The sequence below is a fragment of the Oncorhynchus tshawytscha genome, linkage group LG33 (assembly GCF_018296145.1).
Source record: "Oncorhynchus tshawytscha isolate Ot180627B linkage group LG33, Otsh_v2.0, whole genome shotgun sequence".
NCBI lineage: Eukaryota > Metazoa > Chordata > Actinopteri > Salmoniformes > Salmonidae > Oncorhynchus > Oncorhynchus tshawytscha.
Genome location: NC_056461.1, coordinates 32,135,825 through 32,158,018, shown reverse-complemented (window position 1 = coordinate 32,158,018; position 22,194 = coordinate 32,135,825). Strand labels below are relative to the sequence as shown.

The window sequence follows — 22,194 nt, the reverse complement described above, 5'->3', positions numbered from 1 at the left end:
ACATGTTTTACTTAGAACCCACCAGGTTTACATATTTTACTTAGAACCCACTAGGTTTATGTGTTTTACTTAGAACCCACTAGGTTTATGTGTTTTAATTAGAACCCACTACGTTTGTGTTTTACTTAGAACCCACTAGGTTTGTGTTTTACTTAGAACCCACTAGGTTTGTGTTTTACTTTGAACCCACTAGGTTTATGTGTTCTACTTAGAACCCACTAGGTTTATGTATTTTACATAGAACCCACTAGGTTTATGTGTTTTACTTAGAACCCACTAGGTTTATGTGTTTTACCTAGAACCCACCAGGTTTATGTGTTTTACTTAGAACCCACCAGGTTTATGTGTTTTACCTAGAAACCACCAGGTTTATGTGTTTTACTTAGAACCCACTAGGTTTATGTGTTTTAATTAGAACCCACTACGTTTGTGTTTTACTTAGAACCCACTAGGTTTGTGTTTTACTTAGAACCCACTAGGTTTATGTGTTCTACTTAGAACCCACTAGGTTTATGTATTTTACATAGAACCCACTAGGTTTATGTGTTTTACTTAGAACCCACTAGGTTTATGTATTTTACCTAGAACCCACCAGGTTTATGTGTTTTACTTAGAACCCACCAGGTTTATGTGTTTCACCTAGAAACCCACCAGGTTGATGAGTACTGGTACAGTACTGTGGTGGTTGCTGCTGCAGGTTGCAGTGATCCACATGGCAGGGGAAGGAGAGAGTCCCCCTGTGTGTCTCCTGCAGGCTGCTGTGTTGTGATAAGCGTTTTGCAAGGCACCCGTGCGTTCGCAGGCTAAGGGTCGCATCCCTAGGGGGCGCTCTTCATAGCCCCACAGAGAGAATGAGAGAGTGTGTGAGTTCCCAGGAATGTGTCAATGGAAAATACAGCTGGGCTGCTGATTGGTCCAACCTCATCAGTCATGCTGGGGCCCACCAGCAGCAGTTTGCACACACACACACTCTATGTAAATGTTGAAGCCAAACGCACCTGTCCCTCTCATACAAAACTATATTTTTCTCCATGACTTCTCTATCAACATCTAGTGAGTAATATTCTTGCACGTCTACAGCTGTGCTCTTGCAAAAAAACAGGTTTCCTTATTAGCTTTTCCCTTTCACTCTGTCTCGCTGTTATATTTTATCACTCTCTTTCTCTTCCTGCAATAAAGGTCCTGACATCTCTTTGTAATATAAGGAAACATAGTTTGTTTAAACTACATAAAGTCCTGACATCTCTTTGTAATATAAGGAAACGTAGTTTATTTAAACTATATAAAGTCCTGACATCTCTTTGTAATATAAGGAAACATAGTGTATTTAAAACCTCTTAATTATGGGTCTACCCTTTCTTTTCAATTTTTGCCAATAATGACATACCCAAATCTAACTGCCTGTAGCTCAGGACCTGAAGCAAGGATATGCATATTCTTGGTACCATTTGTGTAATGGTTTTCCTCCTCTTCTTCTGAAGAGGAGAGGCGAGAAGGATCGGAGGACCAATGCGCAACGTGGTAAGTGTCCATGGTTGTTTATTAAACACATAAACTGAACACTCTATACAAAACAACTGTTCTTTTGTATTTTTTTTGGTACAATCTTTGAAATGCAAGAGAAAGGCCATAATGTATTACTCCAGCCCAGGTGCAATTTAGATTTTGGCCACTAGATGGCAGCTATGTATGTGCAAAGATTTACTGATCCAATGAACCATTGCATTTCTGTTCAAAATTTGGTATCAAGACTGCCCAAATGTTCCTCATTTGTTGATTAAAAACTATTAATGTTAAAAATTGTGCACTCTCCTTAAACCACATAAAGTCCTGGCATCTCTTTGTAATATAAAGAAACATAGTTTGTTTAAACTACATAAAGTCTTGACATCTATTTGTAATATAAGGAAACATAGTTTTTTAAAACTACATAAATCCCCCTTTCTTTGTCTTGGTTGTAAAAAACAGACACCTCAGACAACATGACAACACAAATTACCAGATTAACTGAGCTCAAATGACACTCAAAATCTTTCTGGGATGTTAGCTGCAGCCGTGAATGAATGTGAAGTACCTGTAAGTCAATCGATAGGCATTGATTGGTGTGGGCGAGCGGCAGTGGCCATGTCAGAGTAGAGCAGGCCCTCACTCAGGGAGATTCATGCCTAGCTCTCTGTATTTACAGTCCACTGGAGAACACCCTGACAGGGACCCTCGGTCACCACAAATAGACCCACTTCACTTCAACACAACCTAACAGAAAGACAAGCACCAGGCTGCTTTGTTGTTTTAGCCACTGGTTTGGTGGTTTTAGGGTGTGTGTGCATGTGTGCACTGACAACTGGCAGGTGTCTTCACTGACATTTTCAACATGTCCCTGATTGAGTCTGTAATACCAACATGTTTCAAGCAGCCCTCCATAGTCCCTGTGCCCAAGAACAGTAAGGCAACCTGCCTAAATTACTACAGAAAGGTTGGTAATGGCTCGCATCAACACCATTATCCCAGAAACCCTAGACCCTCTCCAATTTGCATACCGCCCAAAGAGATCCACAAATTATGCAATCTCTATTGCACTCCACACTGCCCTTTCCAACCTGGACAAAAGGAACACTTATGTGAGAATGTTATTCATTGACTACAGCTCAGCATTCAACACCATAGTACCCTCAAAGCTCATCACTAAGCTAAGGATCCTGGGACTAAACACCTCCCTCTGCAACTGGATCCTGGACTTCCTGACGGGCCGCCCCCAGTTGGTGAGGGTAGGTAACAACACATCTGCCACGCTGATCCGCAACACTGGAGCTCCACAGGGGTGCATGCTCAGTCCCCTCCTGTACTCCCTGTTCACCCACGACTGCATGGCCAGGCACGACTCCAACACCATCATTAAGTTTGCAGACGACACAACAGTGGTAGGCCAGATCACCGACAACGACGAGACAGCCTATAGGGAGGAGGTCAGAGACCTGGCCGGGTGGTACCAGAATAACAACCTATCCCTCAACGTAACCAAGACTAAGGAGATGATTGATGATGAAAAGGAGGACTGAGCATGCCCCCATTCTCATCGACGGGGCTGTAGTGGAGCAGGTTGAGAGCTTCAAGTTCCTTGGTGTCCACATCAACAACAAACTAGAATGGTCCAAACACACCAAGACAGTCGTGAAGAGGACACGACAAAGCCTATTCCCCCTCAGGAAACTAAAAAGATTTGGCATGGGTCCTGAAATCCTCAAAAGGTTCTACAACTGCAACATCGAGAGCATGGTTACATCACTGCCTGGTACAGCAGTTGCTCGGCCTCTGACCACAAGACACTACAGAGGGTAGTGTGTACAGCCCAGTACATCACTGGGGCTAAGCTGCCTGTTATCCAGGACCTCTACACCAGGCGGTGTCAGAGGAAGGCCCTAAAAATTGTCAAAGACCCCAGCCACCCCAGTCATAGACGGTTCTCTCTACTACCGCATGGCAAGGGGTACCGGAGTGCCAAGTCTAGGACAAAAAGGTTTCTCAACAGTTTTTACCCCCAAGCTATAAGACTCCTGAATTGGTAATCAAGTGGCTACACGGACTACTGGCATTGTGTGCCCACCCCCAACCCCCCCAACCCCTCTTTTATGCTACTGCTACTCTCTGTTCATCATATATGCATAGTCACTTTAACCATATCTACATGTACATACTACCTCAATCAGCCTGACGAACCAGTGTCTGTATGTAGCCTCGCTACTTTTATAGTCTCGCTACTGTATATAGCCTGTCTTTTACTGTTGTTTTATTTCTTTACTTACCTATTGTTCACCTAACACCTTTTTTGTACTATTGGTTAGAGCCTGTAAGTAAGCATTTCACTGTAAGGTCTACCTACACCGGTTGTATTTGGCGCACGTGACAAATACATTTTGATTTGATTTGATTCCCACTGAGTTGGTCATTCAGAGGCCTGTGCACCCTCTGACCTCTTGCTGCTCTGTGATCAGGCCCAGTGTGTCTGAACAGATGTTTGTTGCGCTATGGCTCGTGAAGGTGTCTCTGGTCAGATGAGCAACACATATATTTACCATTCCACTGCTTAATGCACAGGAGTGTAGCCTTTTGTAGTTTGCCTGCCACAGCTGTTCTCCTACCCCCACCCCTGTTTCCCCATCCCTTTGCCTCCTGTTAATCGTGGTCTCGCCCCAGTCTGCTGGTGCGGGGTGGGGGATTTCTTCCTGGGTCCTGTTTTCTATATCAGCAGAGAGAGGGCAAGTCCTGAGGGGAGCTACTCTACGTTACGCTGTTGGTCAGTGGACGCACAGGGGGTTGAGCTGCTTAGGACTAGAGCTGAAGTTGGAACTAGAGCTGAAGTTAAGACAAGAGCTGAAGTTAGGACTAGAGCTGAAGTTAAGACAAGAGCTGAAGTTAGGACTAGAGCTGAAGTTAGGACATGAGCTGAAGTTAGGACATGAGCTGAAGTTAGGACTAGAGCTGAAGTTAGGACATGAGCTGAAGTTAGGACATGAGCTGAAGTTAGGACTAGAGCTGAAGTTAGGACTAGAGCTGAAGTTAGGACTAGAGCTGAAGTTAGGACTGAGCTGAAGTTAGCTGAGCTGAGTTAGGACTAGAGCTGAAGTTAGGACATGAGCTGAAGTTAGGACATGAGCTGAAGTTAGGACATGAGCTGAGCTGAGTTAGGACTAGAGCTGAAGTTAGGACTAGAGCTGAAGTTAGGACATGAGCTGAAGTTAGGACATGAGCTGAAGTTAGGACTAGAGCTGAAGTTAGGACTAGAGCTGAAGTTAGGACTAGAGCTGAAGTTAGGACATGAGCTGAAGTTAGGACTAGAGCTGAAGTTAGGACATGAGCTGAAGTTAAGACTAGAGTTGGGTCTGGCGCCCAGGTTAGGAGGACTGGTGCTGGGGCTGGAGCCCGGGTTAGGAGGACTGGTGCTGGGGCTAGAGCCCGGGTTAGGAGGACTGGTGCTGGGGCTGGAGCCCGGGTTAGGAGGACTGGTGCTGGGGCTGGAGCCCGGGTTAGGAGGACTGGTGCTGGGGCTAGAGCCCGGGTTAGGAGGACTGGTGCTGGGGCTAGAGCCCGGGTTAGGAGGACTGGTGCTGGGGCTAGAGCCCGGGTTAGGAGGACTGGTGCTGGGGCTAGAGCCCGGGTTAGCAGGACTGGTGCTGGGGCTGGAGCCCGGGTTAGGAGGACTGGTGCTGGAGCTTGGGTTAGGAGGACTGGTGCTGGAGCTTGGGTTAGGAGGGCTGGTGCTGGACCTTGAGTTAGGAGGGCTGGTGCTGGACCTTGAGTTAGGAGGACTAGTGCTGGTGCTGTTGGAGTTGGGGATCTGGTTGGGGCTGGAATTGGGACTGGGTTGGAGTAGGAGCTGGAGATATTGCGGTGCTCCTGGGCTGGGTCAAGTTACTTTGGCCTGTCTGTGCTCAGTGACCCCTCCACTGTTAGTTTGTCCTCTGGCAGTGGACTGAGCCACCACCATCTGCCACCCGCAGAGGTGCTCTGATGCCCAATTTCACAGCCGCCAGAGTGTGTGGGCGGTGCGCGTGCTTGGGAGGGAAGGGGGAGCTGAGGAATGGGCAAAGTGTGATCCAGAGCCGACACGCTTTCTTCCGCAGGACACACACACACGGACATGCTGGGAGAAGGAGAGGCAAGCACTAAGGGGATACTTTCTCATGGGGGACTCTAAGGGGATCTAACATAGAGCTAGAGCTGCCGTAGAGACATTGTGAATCTGGTGCAAAGCCTACACCACCACTGTTACCAGCTGAGAGGGAAGGAAGAGTTAATTGGATGGGCAGTGGATGGACCTGGATGGACCTGGATGGACCTGGATGGACCTGGATGTCTGTGTGCATCCATTCCCTGTGCTGAGGTCTGAGGAGGGGACCGAGGGCGGCACCAGACTGGGTTGCCCTACGTTGCATGGCCCTCCCCGGCGTGGCTGCAGATGGGGCTTTGGGGCCGTGAGGGGCCTCCTCTTGCTCCTCCCCACACTCCTCTTGCTCATCCTGGGCCTGGGTGCCTGTCTCCTGCTGCTGCGCTGGGCGCTAGCTCAGGGCTCCACATCCACACGCTCTAAGTCCCCCGGTCAGCTGGATCTGAGGGGGGGAGAGGAAGATGAGAGTTATCCACTGACATACACTACAGCTACACCAAACAGAGCAGGAACCGCCAACGGGGCCAACGGGGTCTTTGAAAGTAGGACACTCCAGACAACATCCCTCTCTGCTGCAGGCTCTCTGCTCCAGCCAACACCTGGCCTGATTGTACCCACTCTGCTGCCCACTCAACCTGCACTGCTGCCGGCCAGCGCCAGCACACCACCCCTCCTCCTCCTTCTCCTCAGTAAGTACGCTTTGCTTGTTTACATGAGCGGCAGTTGTGCAATCGCATGCTGTGGCGCTCATTGATTTCCCCCCCAATGCTGAGATGAATTTGGCAGGCAAGACTAAGCATATCATCGATGTGATTGATGAAGGTTAATATATAATTCAAGACATGATGAGGGGAAATTAGGATAAAGTTCAGAGCAAGCTCCATTTTGTACTTTTCACATGCTATCTTTCTCTCTCTCCGGTTTGATGGTCCTTGACATATGGTCACTGTCCTCTTGAAACAGGCTTTCAGTGCATGATAATGATAATAGTGACATTTTGTTTATGTTTCTCAAATTCTTGGGAGAGATCATGTTCTGTTCTGGCCCTTGGCCTAAAGAGTGATTCCTGTTGGTGGTGAAGCTGCTGCAGTCTCATGCTCCTTTTGAACTCTTTGCAACTGTGAAATGTACGAAGACACACACACACACACACACACACACACACACACACACACACACACTCACACATCAAGCCTCTGACTTGAAGCACCCGACTGGCAGCCAGTCATATTATCATTGAAATGTGAACCTGGGTGCCCTGTGGCGTTAGAAAACTATTTCTACACAAATGATTTAGTGAACTACTATTGTTGTTGTCAGCAGCTATCATATGTTCCCATGCACAGTGAGGACGTATCTTACTTTAATAAATGTACCTATGCACAGTGAGGACGTAAGTTCCTTTAATAAATGTACCCATGGACAGTGAGGATGTTAGTTTCAACTGTTCTGCCTGCGGCTATGGAACCCTGACCTGTTCACCGGACGTGCTACCTGTCCCAGACCTGCTGTTTTCAACTCTCTAGAGACAGCAGGAGCGGTAGAGATACTCTGAATGATCGGCTATGAAAAATTGACATTTACTCCTGAGGTGCTGGCTTGCTGCACCCTCGACAACTACTGTGATTATTATTATTTGACCATGCTGGTCATTTATGAACATTTGAACATCTTGGCCATGTTCTGTTATAATCTCCACCCGGCACAGCCAGAAGAGGACTGACCACCCCTCATAGCCTGGTTCCTCTCTAGGTTTCTTCCTAGGTTTTGGCCTTTCTAGGGAGTTTTACCTAGCCACCGTGCTGCTACACCTGCATTGCTTGCTGTTTGGGGTTTTAGGCTGGGTTTCTGTACAGCACTTTGAGATATCAGCTGATGCAAGAAGGGCTAGAAAAATAAATTTTATTTGATTTGAGGTTGTATCTTCCTTTAATAAATGTACCCATGCACAATGAGGTCGTATCTTCCTTTAATAAATGTACCTATGCACAATGAGGTCGTATCTTCCTTTAATAAATGTACCTATGCACAATGAGGTCGTATCTTCCTTTATTAAATGTACCGTTGCACAGTGAGGACGTAACTTCATTTATTAAATGTACCATTGCACAGTGAGGACATATCTTCCTTTATTAAATGTACCGTTGCACAGTGAGGACGTAACTTCATTTATTAAATGTACCATTGCACAGTGAGGACATATCTTCCTTTAATAAATGTACCGTTGCACAGTGAGGACGTAACTTCATTTATTAAATGTACCATTGCACAGTGAGGACATATCTTCCTTTATTAAATGTACCGTTGCACAGTGAGGACGTAACTTCATTTATTAAATGTACCATTGCACAGTGAGGACATATCTTCCTTTATTAAATGTACCGTTGCACAGTGAGGACGTAACTTCATTTATTAAATGTACCATTGCACAGTGAGGACATATCTTCCTTTATTAAATGTACCGTTGCACAGTGAGGACGTAACTTCATTTATTAAATGTACCATTGCACAGTGAGGTCTGAAATGGAGAGACTGTTAGAATCCCTTTGAGGAAAAGAACAGGGATGTTACACATAATGGAAAACACACAGATGCAGCAAGAATGCATGCAGTATAAATTGACCTCTAGAAAAGCGATAAGATATCCCGGTCCCAGCTGTAACAAGAGACATCTCAGAAATTCCCAGCCAAGACTGAGGAGGGGGCTGGGGGGGAGGGGGTCCGTGAAGGGCTTTCTACTCCAATGCTGGTATAGAGAGTTTAGCATTGAACTAGGTCAGGTTTTTTTTGGAGATGCCACCCTCTTTGTCAGTTGATGCCTGGGGCTTGCACTTTTGGACCTTTTCTCTGCCCAAGCAGGTTCTTTCCCATGGTCTGGACTTGGTTTCTTCCAGTTAAGATATACAGTGCCATCAGAAAGTATTGACACCCTTTGACTTTGTCCAAATGTTGTCGTGTTACAGCCTGAATTTAAAATGGATGCAATTGAGATTATTTTAGCACTGGTCGACAAACAATACCTCATAATGTAAAAGTGGAATTATATATATATTTTTAATGTATTTAACAAAATAATAAAAAATGTAAAGCTTGCATGTCTTCTAGTCAAAAAGTATTCAACCCCATTGTAATGGCAAGTTAAGGAGTAACAAAATGCTTAAGTCAAATAATATGTTGCATGTACTCACTCTGTGTGCAATAATAGTGTTTGACATGATTTATTCATTTCTACCGCCTATCTGTACCCCACACATACAGATAATTGTATGGTCCCTAAGTCGAGCAGTGAATTTCAAACACAGATTCAACCACAAAGACCAGGTAGGTTTTCCAAAGCCTCACAAAGATGGGCACCTATTGGTAAATGGGTAAAATAAGGGAAGCAGACATTGAATATCCCTTTGAGCATGGTGAAGTTATTAATTAATTACACTTTTGATGTTGTATCAATACACCCAGTCACTACAAAGATACAGGTGTCCTTTCTAACTCAGTTGCCAGAGAGGAAGGAAACCACTCAGGGATTTCACCATGAGGCCAATGGTGATTTTAAAACAGTTACAGAGTAATGGCTGTGATAGGAGACAACTGAGGATGGATCAACAACATTGTAGTTACTCCAAAATACTAACCTAATTGACAGAGTGAAAAGAAGGAAGCCTGAACAGAATAAAGAATATTCCAAAACATGCATCCTGTTTGTAACAGGGCACTAAATTAATACTGCAAAAAATGTGGCAAAGCAATTATTTTTGTCCTGAATACAAAATATTATGTTTGGTCCAAATCCAATGCAACACATTACTGAGTACCACTCTCCATATTTTCAAGCATAGGGGTGGCCGCCTCATGTTATGGGTATGCTTGTAATCGTTAAGGGCTAGGGAGTTTTTCAGGATAAAAAATAAACAGAATGTAGCTAAGCACAGGCAAAACCCTCGATACTAGGATATGAATTCACCTTTCAGCAGGACATTAACCTAAAAGACATGGCCAATCTACACTGGAGTTGCGTACCAAGACGGCAGTGAATGTTCATGAGTAGCCTAATTATAGTTTTGACTTAAATCTGCTTGAAAAAATACAAAAAGACTTGAAAATGGTTGTCTAGCAATGATCAACAACCAATTTGACAGAGCTTGAAGAATTCTGAAAAGAATAATGGACAAATGTTGTACTCTCCAGGTGGGGAGAGCTCTTAGAAACGTACCCAGAAAGACTCACAGCTGTAATTGCTGCCAAGGGTGATTCTAACATGGATTTACTCAAGGGTGTGAATACTTACGTAATTGAGATATTTCAGTATTTCATTTTCAATACATTTGCAAACATTTCTGAAAACATGTTTTCACTTTGTCATTAGGTGGTATTGCGTGTAGATGTGTGAGATTTTCTTTTTGTTTAATCCGTTTTGACTTCAGGCTGTAACACAACAAAATGCGGAATAAGTCAAGGCTATGAATACTTTCTGAAGGCACTGTAGGCTATGATGACTAATGGTGACTTACTGTATATACTGTAATATGACCTGGGTCCCACCTAAACCAGACATCTCAAATCGTTCCTAGTTTGTAAGGTTTTTGGTTGCTGAGTTCACAGTTGGAAATGATATTTGTCCCTAGCTGCATATTCCATCTTTAATAGCTCTCTTTCCTGAAACATAACTGGATTACTTGGTGGTTTTCATGGACAAAGAGGAGTAATGAGCCTTATGGAATCTGCTGCTGAGAATATTTAATTACAGATGTTGTCTGCATCTTAATAGAGACTGTTGTTTTCAGCAGTAGTTCCAGATGTGAAACATTTGTCATTTCTGGGTTGATACAATTCAACTTCCTCCACTGACTCTGTGTGGCCAGGGACAGACTACGTAATCATAAATGGACATCTGACCAGGGGGGGGCAGGTTAACCGAGATTAGTGTGGCCCCAGTGATGAGGATGCTGTTGATGTACTGTATTATATACTGTAATCACTCCATTGTTGAGGGTTGTGACTGAGGTGCAGAACAGGGCTAGCCTCCAGAATACATACTGTCTGAGCATATGCACAGAAGAAGTGCCTCAAGAAGAAAGAAAACTGCACAACAGGGACCTCACTTTCATTTTTACGACTTTCTTATAACCCTTTAGAGACCGCCGAAAGACAGACATGTTTATGAAGGTTTCCAGATGGCCCCTCTTGCACCCCCAGTCATTCTCTTCAGTTCTCTGGTCATGAAGGAATACTCTAACTCAGTGGCGAGGCCTCTTGGCCAAACCCCTGGGCTAGAGATAACACTGTGGAAATTCAGTCAGCCCTCGGACTAAAGGACAGCCCTCAGGCTAAAGGACCTAACCCTAAGGGAATGAGAGCAGGTAATCAAACCCAGTCTTAATATCTCTGTGACAGGGGAACTGACCTACCCTTGGGGTTAAAGAATTGGTGAACCCGTCTCAGATATGGGCTTTTAATGTAAAGGGTCAGCCTGGTAGACCAAGATATTCCTCAGTCACTGATGGTGAACTAACCTAGTCAGGAAGTTGACTTACTCAGCCTCATGGCTACCAAACATAAGAAACCCGGTTCATGAGAATGGAGTTGCTCCCTGATTGGTAAACTGCCACTGGCTCTAAGGCCTGTGGTACCATGCCGACCATGCTGGACAGGAGATACTGACCCAACCATATGGGCATGCTTTACGGAGAGGGAAAGCCACGGTTCTGTCGTTGGACAGGAGATACTGACCCAACGATATGGGCATGCTGTACGGAGAGGGAAAGCCATGGTTCTGTCGTTGGACAGGAGATACTGACCCAACGATATGGGCATGCTGTACGGAGAGGGAAAGCCATGGTTCTGTCGTTGGACAGGAGATACTGACCCAACGATATGGGCATGCTGTACGGAGAGGGAAAGCCATGGTTCTGTCACTGGACAGGAGATACTGACCCAACGATATGGGCATGCTGTACGGGGAGTGACGCTCCCTATTTCTATCTTCTAGACGCTATGATCAAGATGAAGCGTCTCATTTGTCACCCATTTTTGGCAGTCCCATTCCTTGCCTGCCTCTTGAGGATAAATGCAGATAAAGGCCCCGTTGGTGTCTTCTGCTGTAAAGAGAGAGAGGGTGAGAGAAAGAGATCTTAAAATCAAAAGTTATTTAGTGTAATGAGACATGCTTTATTTTCATTTCCTTTATTGTGTTTTGTAGGAAAATAGTGTGGTCCACTTTCTCCCTGCCTTGATCATCAGTTGGTATTGAAGAGAATGCTACTTATTTAGATGCATGAGAAGCAGTTGGTTTTCTCTGTGCACTGAGCTGTCTGAGCTCAACATTCTCTCTCAATCGGCTGTGCATATAGTGTATATCGGAAATATTACCTGGATTAAACTGAAGCAATACTTTACTTCCATGCTATGCAAAAGGAGCACCCTGGCTTCACTGATTATCAAAGACACTTAAATCACCTATAATCCAATAACGCAACAACTAATACAAATCTAATTGGTAGTGATGGTAGTCTACAGAGGGGTTAGTAATGGAGAAGAAAGCGTTGGATAACAGGATGACATAAAGAGTGTGGGAGTGTTACTCAACCATCTACAACATATTTGGTGTTTTACACTAATTCTACACTAGTTCTACACTGTCTTTATGTATTCCACAAACACAGACTGGTGCCGAATGTACATACCGTCTGATTCACCACAGTCTCTTATCTGAATGGCACAGCTTTTGTAACTTTAAAAAACGATTTTCTATATTATCCGGATAACAGTTCTCATATATCGCAATTATGCATTTGGACATTTGGAATCCCCTCACACAAGAGTTAAGTCAACAAGACAATAAGAGAGGATCATATACTTTGACATAACGGATGAGAGAGCATGTGGTAGCATGATTTACAACTAAGCTTTCTTTAAAAGACACAAGCGCTCTTGCTCCAAAGAAGTTTCATGTGCAGTAGTTAACCCATGTCATTAGTTCTCCTCACAGATAAACAAGTAGTAGAGCCTGGGTACTATAAACTGTCTCCCTCCTGGCAAGGCCGGAGCAGCTCCGCTCCTCTCAGAGACAGATAACACTAGGACCAGTGTCCATCCATGTATTGTGCAAGCTGCAGAGAACACTATTATTAGTAAAGTGTATGGTGCTTTTGTTCGGGGATGTTTTATTCCCTTCTTTCAGTCCCCTGCCATGTAATGTAATGGACAGTGAGTGAGATAGCTGTGGATTTGAGGGGCCAGGGGGATCTTCCGACAAGTACAATTAGTCCGTCACACAATATATTTTTTTGTCTGATTTGTTGCTTTAGGTTTCTCTAACTGCAGTGATGTATCGTCAATTCTAGCTCAAGCTTTGTGCCCTTTCAGAGAAAAAGTATTCCTGTTGAGTTTGTGGATTTTTGCCCATTGATTGACAACGGTTTCTGCAATATATGTATTTTGCTTCAGAAGAGGTTCCATGCAGTGGCGCAGCGTAGTTTAGCAGAAAACGTTGCTGTTTTAGAGCTCAGAAATTCTTGAAAGATCCACAAATATGTGTCTTCATATTAACACAATTTGAAATGTATATTTTGATAGACCGCGGTATCAGTTATCATTGCATGTAAAGGGTCAACCTCCTGTCATAAAATGCAACTAACTGGATTTATGTCAACTCTGTCAGACACCATAAAAGACAGTTCATTTGTACTGTTATTGTCCAACAAGTGTTTCAGGGCCTTGATTGTTTAATTCAAACATTCGATTTTTCAATAATGTAACACAAATCTCCAAACTTCTTTCTGTTTTGTTTTATAGCTCTAACATGCTCCAGGACCAGTTTTTCTACATTTAGAACAGAAATCAATATTTATTATCCCTTAAGTCTAGCATAGAAAATACTTCAATAATCGTCAACTACGTCACTGATGGAGTTAATATTTTAGGGGCAAAATTCAGCAAATATTTTAAATCACAATAATTGTTTAATAATAATAACAATAATTTCAGGCATTGTAACGGCTGTCGTGGGAAGAAGCAGAGGACCAAAGCGCAGCGTGGTTAGTGTTCATCTTTTTAATAAGAACCTGAACACTTCAAAAATACAAAACAACAAAGTGACAACCGAAACAGTTCTATCTGGTGCGGACACACAAAGACTGAAAATAACCACCCACAAAACACAAAGGAAAACAGGCTACCTAAATATGGTTCTCAATCAGGGACAACGATAGACAGCTGCCTCGGATTGAGAACCATATCAGGCCAAACACAGAAATAGAAAATATAGAAAAACTAACATAGACTGCCCACCCCAACTCACGCCCTGACCATACTAAATAAAGACAAAACAAAGGAATAAAGGTCAGAACGTGACAGGCATATATCATATATTTTCATTTTTCTTGTTCATTCAAGCTAATTTAGTTTTTCTCATTTGCTTTATGACTCTAAAACTTAATTAATTTAACAAATGTAAAAAAAAAATGTTTATGCTATCAGGGAGATGGAGTTGACAGTTCATGGTTGTGACCATGGTGATTCCAATATTATTTGCTTAAATCTATCAAAAGTAGAGAACTTTACAGACCATTAGTGGTCTTGTTGCACTACATGTCATGGGGACATTAATAAGGAGTCCTGATGGTATAGCTGACCCTGCTCAGTCCTAATTCATTTAGGATTTTAGATAAATCTGACGCCATTCACCAAATCTCCAGACACTTTTAGGAATCACAGTTTTGAAATAAATATTCTTTAAAGTCACAAAGGTCTAACGCATGAAAATACATCAGACACATTTTCAGTTAACAATAGTCAACAATGATATCCAACATAACATGTAGACTGTATTGACGGCTTTGTTGAAATGCATGTTTACCACAGATGAGCAACATGACATACTGTCCTTGTTTATCACGCTCTTCTGATACCGATTACAGGTCAGGTTAGCAGCAATGTATTTATCTCTGTCTCTGTCCCAATTACAGGTCAGGTTAGCATCAATGTCTCTGTCTCAATTACAGGTCAGGTTTGCAGCAATGTCTCTGTCTCAACTACAGGTTAGGTTAGCAGCAATGTCTCTATCTCTGTCTCAATTACAGGTCAGGTTAGCAGCAATGTCTCTGTCTCAATTACAGGTCAGGTTAGCAGCAATGTCTCTGTCTCTGTCTCAATTACAGGTCAGGTTAGCAGCAATGTCTCTGTCTCAATTACAGGTCAGGTTAGCATCAATGTCTCTGTCTCAATTACAGGTCAGGTTAGCATCAATGTCTCTGTCTCAATTACAGGTCAGGTTAGCATCAATGTCTCTGTCTCTGTCCCAATTACAGGTCAGGTTATCAGCAAGGTCTTTATCTCTGTATCTCTCCCAATTACAGGTCAGGTTAGTAGCAAGGTCTTTATCTCTGTCTCTGTCCCAATTACAGGTCAGGTTAGCATCAATGTCTCTGTCTCTGTCTCAATTACAGGTCAGGTTAGCATCAATGTCTCTGTCTCTGTCTCAATTACAGGTCAGGTTAGCAGCAATGTCTCTGTCTCAATTACAGGTCAGGTTAGCATCAATGTATCTGTCTCTGTCTCAATTACAGGTCAGGTTAGCATCAATGTCTCTGTCTCAATTACAGGTCAGGTTAGCAGCAATGTCTCTGTCTCAATTACAGGTCAGGTTAGCAGCAATGTCTCTGTCTCAATTACAGGTCAGGTTAGCATCAATGTCTCTGTCTCAATTACAGGTCAGGTTAGCAGCAATGTCTCTGTCTCTGTCTCAATTACAGGTCAGGTTAGCATCAATGTCTCTGTCTCAATTACAGGTCAGGTTAGCATCAATGTCTCTGTCTCTGTCCCAATTACAGGTCAGGTTAGCAGCAAGGTCTTTATCTCTGTCTCTGTCTCAATTACAGGTCAGGTTAGCATCAATGTCTCTGTCTCAATTACAGGTCAGGTTAGCATCAATGTCTCTGTCTCTGTCCCAATTACAGGTCAGGTTAGCAGCAAGGTATTTATCTCTGTCTCTGTCTCAATTACAGGTCAGGTTAGCATCAATGTCTCTGTCCCAATTACAGGTCAGGTTAGCATCAATGTCTCTGTCTCAATTACAGGTCATTACAGGTCAGGTTAGCATCAATGTCTCTGTCCCAATTACAGGTCAGGTTAGCATCAATGTCTCTGTCCCAATTACAGGTCAGGTTAGCATCAATGTCTCTGTCCCAATTACAGGTCAGGTTAGCATCAATGTCTCTGTCTCAATTACAGTTCAGGTTAGCATCAATGTCTCTGTCTCTGTCTCAATTACAGGTCAGGTTAGCAGCAATGTCTCTGTCTTTGTCCCAATTACAGGTCAGGTTAGCCGCAAGGTATTATCTCTGTCTCTGTCCCAATTACAAGTCAGGTTAGCAGCAAGGTATTTATCTCTGTCTCTGTCCCAATTACAAGTCAGGTTAGCAGCAATGTGTTTCTCTGTGTCCCGGTCTTTCTTTCTTCCTCCTCTTATAAGAAACCCGCTATGCCCTCAGACGAACCATCAAACAGGCAAAATGTCAGTACAACACTAAGATTGAATCCTACTACACCGGTCGTTGCACGTGGCAAACTATTACGGCCTAGAAAGGGAAATCCAGCCGCGAGCTGCCCAGTGACACGAGCCTATCAGACGGGCTAAATGCCTTTTATGCTTGCATCAAGCAACACTGAAGCATGCATGAGAGCACCAACTGTTCCTGACGACTGTGTGATCACGTTCTCCTTAGCCGATGTGAGCAAGACCTTTAAACAGATCAACATTCACAAGGCCACAAGGCCAGACTGATTACCAGGACGTTCCCTATAGCATGCGCAGACCAACTGGCAAGAGTCTTCTCTGACATGTTCAACCTCTCCCTGACAAAGTCTGTAATACCTTCATGTTTCAAGCAGACCACCATAGAAAGCGAAGGTAACCTGCATAAATGATTACCGCCCCGTAGCACTCACGTCGGTAGCCATGAAGTGCTTTGAAAGGCTGGTCATGGCTCACATCAACACCATCATCCCGGAAACCCTAGACCCACTCCAATTTGCATACCACCCCAACAGATTCACAGGTGACACAATCTCAATCGCACTCCACACTGCCCTTTCCTACTTGGACAAAAGGAACACCTATGTGAGAATGCTGTTAATTGACTACAGCTCAGTGTTCAACACCATAATGCCCTCAAAGCTCATCACAAAGCTAAGGACCACGGGACTAAACACCTCTCTCTGCAACTGAATCCTGGACTTCCTGATGGGCCGCCCCCAGGTAGTAAGGGTAGGCAAAACACATCCGCCATGCTGATCGTCAACACAGTGGCCCCTCAGGGGTGCGTGCTTAGTCCCCTCCTGTACTCTCTGTTTACCCACAACTGTGTGGCCAAGCACGACTCCAACACCAACAGTCAGCGTGACATTCAGTCATTCCATTCCAAAGATCTGAATCGGAGGTATAAACAAGGACTCTTACGCTCTGTAAGGGGAAATATTTATCTTTGCTCATTGAGCGTCTTGAGTCAGTGTCAACACTACTGAGAGAGACAATGCAATTCGTGGAAGGAAAGACCTGACCGTTTAAAGTGGAGGATGAGTGATCAAATGACTGTTTCTGTCTTGCATTGTATATAAAATCACTCACAAAACAACAAGTGATTGACCTGATAAGAAACTTCATCTGGAGTTGCAGCACCTGTATCTATGAGTTTACCTACATGACATTGTAGAATATTTCACTGTATTTTAAGACATATGACATCTCTTCTACATATTTTCCCGGTATAGAGCCCTCTTAGTTTCAAGTATTATTTGACAGAATATACATTGTATCTCAACTCCAGTAACAAAAGCTCTAACTGTCTACAGTACTGGTATGGCTGTGTTATTTAAGCATTAAGGACCAAGGGGGTGTGGTATACAGTATGGACAATATACCACGGCAAAGGGCTGTTCTTATGCATGACACAATGCTGAGTGCCTGGATACAGCCCTTAGCCTTGGTATATTGGCCATGCACCACAAACCACAGAGGTGCCTTATTGCTATTATAAACTGGTTACCAATGTAATGTGAAGAGTAAAAAAATATGTTGTTTTGTCATACCCATGGTATACGGTCTGATATACCATGGCTTTCAGCCAATCAGCATTCAGTGCTGGAATCACGCAGTTTATAATAACATGTAACTCTGTCTTACTCTGCAGTAACTACCACACCGTCTCCAGGCTCGGGCCATGCCAGAAGATGCAATGACTCAGAGAAGGCCTACTGCGTGAACGGCGGCGACTGTTACTTCATACATGGTATCAATCAGTTCTCCTGCAAGTGAGTCCTCTCTGTTCTTTCGGGATTCTTCACAGTGCACCATTTGGTGGTATTGTTCTCTTTGTTTGGACTCTGCTTGGACTGTTTTATTTGTTGTTAGGCTACGTGTTCTTTAATTAGCGTCAATCAATTAAAATCAAAGTTTAGTGGTTATGTACACAGTTCAGTAGATGTTGTCGTGAAATGTTACTAGTCAATAACAATTCAGTAAAATGTAAAACAAGTACACAAATAATAAAACCAATATATATATATATATATATATATATTGTAGTGAGAGATGAATTGTTAATAATTCTGTTTTTCTCTCCACTCCTAAATCCCGTATGTAATTCTTTACAGAAAGAGTAAAGTTGTATGATGCTTCAGTTGTCCACTGTTGTTCAGTCGCTGTCAATCACATTCGTCCTTTCATTGCATTGATAGAATTAACATTCCAGTCAAGAGATTTCTAACCCTCTTCTCTCAAACGTGTCAGAGCCCTTTTCCCTATCCTCTTCTACTGATCCTCATCCCCCTCTATCACCCTGTCTATCCTCTTCTACTGATCCTCATCCCCCTCTATCACCCTGTCTATCCTCTTCTACTGATCCTCATCCCCCTCTATCACCCTGTCTATCCCCTTCTACTGATCCTCAACCCCCTCTATCACCCTGTATATCCTCTTCTACTGATCCTCATCCCCCTCTATCACCCTGTCTATCCTCTTCTACTGACCCTCATCCCCCTCTATCACCCTGTCTATCCTCTTCTACTGATCCTCATCCCCTCTATCACCCTGTCTATCCCCTTCTACTGATCCTCATCCCCCTCTATCACCCTGTCTATCCCCTTCTACTGATCCTCAACCCCTCTATCACCCTGTATATCCTCTTCTACTGATCCTCATCCCCCTCTATCACCCTGTCTATCCTCTTCTACTGACCCTCATCCCCCTCTATCACCCTGTATATCCTCTTCTACTGATCCTCATCCCCTCTATCACCCTGTCTATCCCCTTCTACTGATCCTCATCCCCCTCTATCACCCTGTATATCCTCTTCTACTGATCCTCATCCCCCTCTATCACCCTGTATATCCTCTTCTACTGATCCTCATCCCCCTCTATCACCCTGTCTATCCTCTTCTACTGATCCTCATCCCCCTCTATCACCCTGTCTATCCTCTTCTACTGATCCTCATCCCCCTCTATCACCCTGTCTATCCCCTTCTACTAATCCTCATCCCCCTCTATCACCCTGTCTATCCCCTTCTACTGATCCTCATCCCCCTGTATCACCCTTTCTATCCCCTTCTACTGATCCTCATCCCCCTCTATCACCCTGTCTATCCCCTTCTACTGATCCTCATCCCCCTCTATCACCCTGTCTTTCCCCTTCTACTGATCCTCATCCCCCTCTATCACCCTGTCTATCCTCTTCTACTGATCCTCATCCCCCTCTATCACCCTGTCTATCCTCTTCTACTGATCCTCATCCCCCTCTATCACCCTGTCTATCCCCTTCTACTGATCCTCATCCCCCTCTATCCCCTTCTACTGATCCTCATCACCCTCTATCACCCTGTCTATCCCCTTCTACTGATCCTCATCCCCCTCTATCACCCTGTCTATCCCCTTCTACTGATCCTCATCCCCCTCTATCACCCTGTCTATCCCCTTCTACTGATCCTCATACCCCTCTATCACCCTGTCTATCCTCTTCTACTGATCCTCATCCCCCTCTATCACCCTGTCTATCCCCTTCTACTGATCCTCATCCCCCTCTATCACCCTGTCTATCCTCTTCTACTGATCCTCATCCCCCTCTATCACCCTGTCTATCCTCTTCTACTGATCCTCATCCCCCTCTATCACCCTGTCTATCCCCTTCTACTGATCCTCATCCCCTCTATCCCCTTCTACTGATCCTCATCCCCCTCTATCACCCTGTCTATCCCCTTCTACTGATCCTCATCCCCCTCTCATCACCCTGTCTATCCCCTTCTACTGATCCTCATCCCCCTCTATCACCCTGTCTATCCCCTTCTACTGATCCTCATCCCCTCTATCACCCTGTCTATCCTCTTCTACTGATCCTCATCCCCCTCTATCACCCTGTCTATCCCCTTCTACTGATCCTCATCCCCCTCTATCACCCTGTCTATCCTCTTCTACTGATCCTCATCCCCCTCTATCACCCTGTCTATCCTCTTCTACTGACCCTCATCCCCCTCTATCACCCTGTCTATCCTCTTCTCCTTACTGATCCTCATCCCCCTCTATCACCCTGTCTATCCCCTTCTACTGATCCTCATCCCCTCTATCACCCTGTCTATCCTCTTCTACTGATCCTCATCCCCCTCTATCACCCTGTCTATCCCCTTCTACTGATCCTCATCCCCTCTATCACCCTGTCTATCCTTTCTACTGATCCTCATCCCCCTCTATCACCCCATCACCCCTCTATCACACTGTCTATCCCCCTCTGTCACCCCATCACCCCCTCTATCACCCCATAACCCCCTCTATCACACTGTCTATCCCCCTCTGTCACCCCATCACCCCCTCTATCACCCTGTCTATCCCCCCTCTATCACCCCACCACCCCCTCTATCACCCTGTCTATCCATCACCCCACCCCCCCTCTATCACCCTGTCTATCCCCCATACCCCATCCATCTACCTCTATCACCCTGTCTATACCCCCCCTATCACCCCACCACCCCCTCTATCCCCTGTCTATCCCCCTATATCACCCCATCCACCCCCTCTATTAGCAACACAAACATGTCACCACACACACACACACACACACACACACACACACACACACACACACACACACACACTACACACACACACACATCACACACACACACACACACACACACACACACACACACACACACACACACACACACACACACACACACGCACACACGATAACATATGCACTATACATACACATGGATTTAGTACTGTAGATATGTGGTAGTGGTGGAGTAGGGGCCTGAGAGCACACAGTGTGTTGTGAAATCTGTGAATGTATTGTAATGTTTTAAAATAGTATGAACTGCCTTAATTTTTCTGGACACCAGGAAGAGTAGCTGCTGCTTTGGCAGCATAAATACAAATACAAATATAAGTCACCCTATCCATCTACCTCTATCACCCCTCTATCACCCCATCCATCTACCTCTATCACCCCTCTATCACCCCATCCATCTACCTCTATCACCCCATCCATCTACCTCTATCACCCCTCTATCACCCCTCTATCACCCCATCCATCTACCTCTATCACCCCTCTATCACCCCATCCATCTACCTCTATCACCCCTCTATCACCCCCATCCATCTACATCTATCACCCCTCTATCACCCCATCCATCTACATCTATCACCCCTCTATCACCCCATCTATCACCCCATATATCCTCCCTCTATCATCCCATTTATCCTCCCTCTATCATCCCACCTATCACCCCATCTACCCTCCCTCTATCATCCCATCTATCCTCCCTCTATCACCCCTCTATCACCCCATCTATCCTCCCTCTATCATCCCACCTTTCACCCCCCATATATCCTCCCTCTATCATCCCATCTATCCTCCCTCTATCACCCCTCTATCACCCTGTCTATCCCCCTCTATCACCCCATCTATTCTCCCTCTATCACCCCATCTATCACCCCTCAATCACCCCATCTATCCCCCACTATCACCCCAACTGTATCCCCTCTATCCCCCTCTATCACCCCATACCCCTCTCTATCACCCAATCCATCTACCCAATCCCCCTCTCACCACATCTATCCCCCTCGATCACCACATCTATCCCCCTCTATCACCCTGTCTATCCCCCTCTATTACCCCATCCTTCCTCCCTCTTAGCAACCCCCCTTCCCTGATCGCTCACAGAAGCACCAGTAGAGCAGAGTAGAGTAGAGCAGAGCAGTACAGGAAGGCACTGCCTGTATATACAGAAATCTCTTTCATGTATACTTCCATTGCTGATGAGGAGGATGGATGGTCATGGTTCTCAGCCCACGTTTAGCGTGCAGGAGCCTCGCACATGATGTAATGGTTCACTGGTTTAGTAGGGAAACAAATATTTACGCCAGTCAGAGACCTCGAGCGAGGTAAATAGAATTATTGCTTACATCTCAAGACCTTTGAAAAGGGGGTCAGATTAATCAAGAGCGCTAAGGACATTTTGTTATTGGAAGATACATGTTTTTCTAT

The 22,194-nt window shown here is 44.6% G+C and overlaps 1 protein-coding gene across 4 annotated transcripts in view; it reads left to right on the top strand.

Moving 5' to 3' along the window:
* The window catches only part of nrg2a (neuregulin 2a), a 159,363-nt gene that overhangs the window by 91,853 nt on the left and 45,316 nt on the right, over window positions 1–22,194 (top strand). For all 4 annotated transcript variants that reach the window (XR_006080644.1, XM_042310993.1, XM_042310992.1 and 1 more), the window contains exon 4: window positions 17,848–17,968. Coding sequence is in view for 3 of the 4 variants with exons in the window: in XM_042310993.1 (XP_042166927.1) it covers window positions 17,848–17,968 (121 nt within the window). In the remaining variant the exon portion in view is untranslated. The remainder of the gene's footprint in view (window positions 1–17,847; window positions 17,969–22,194) is intronic.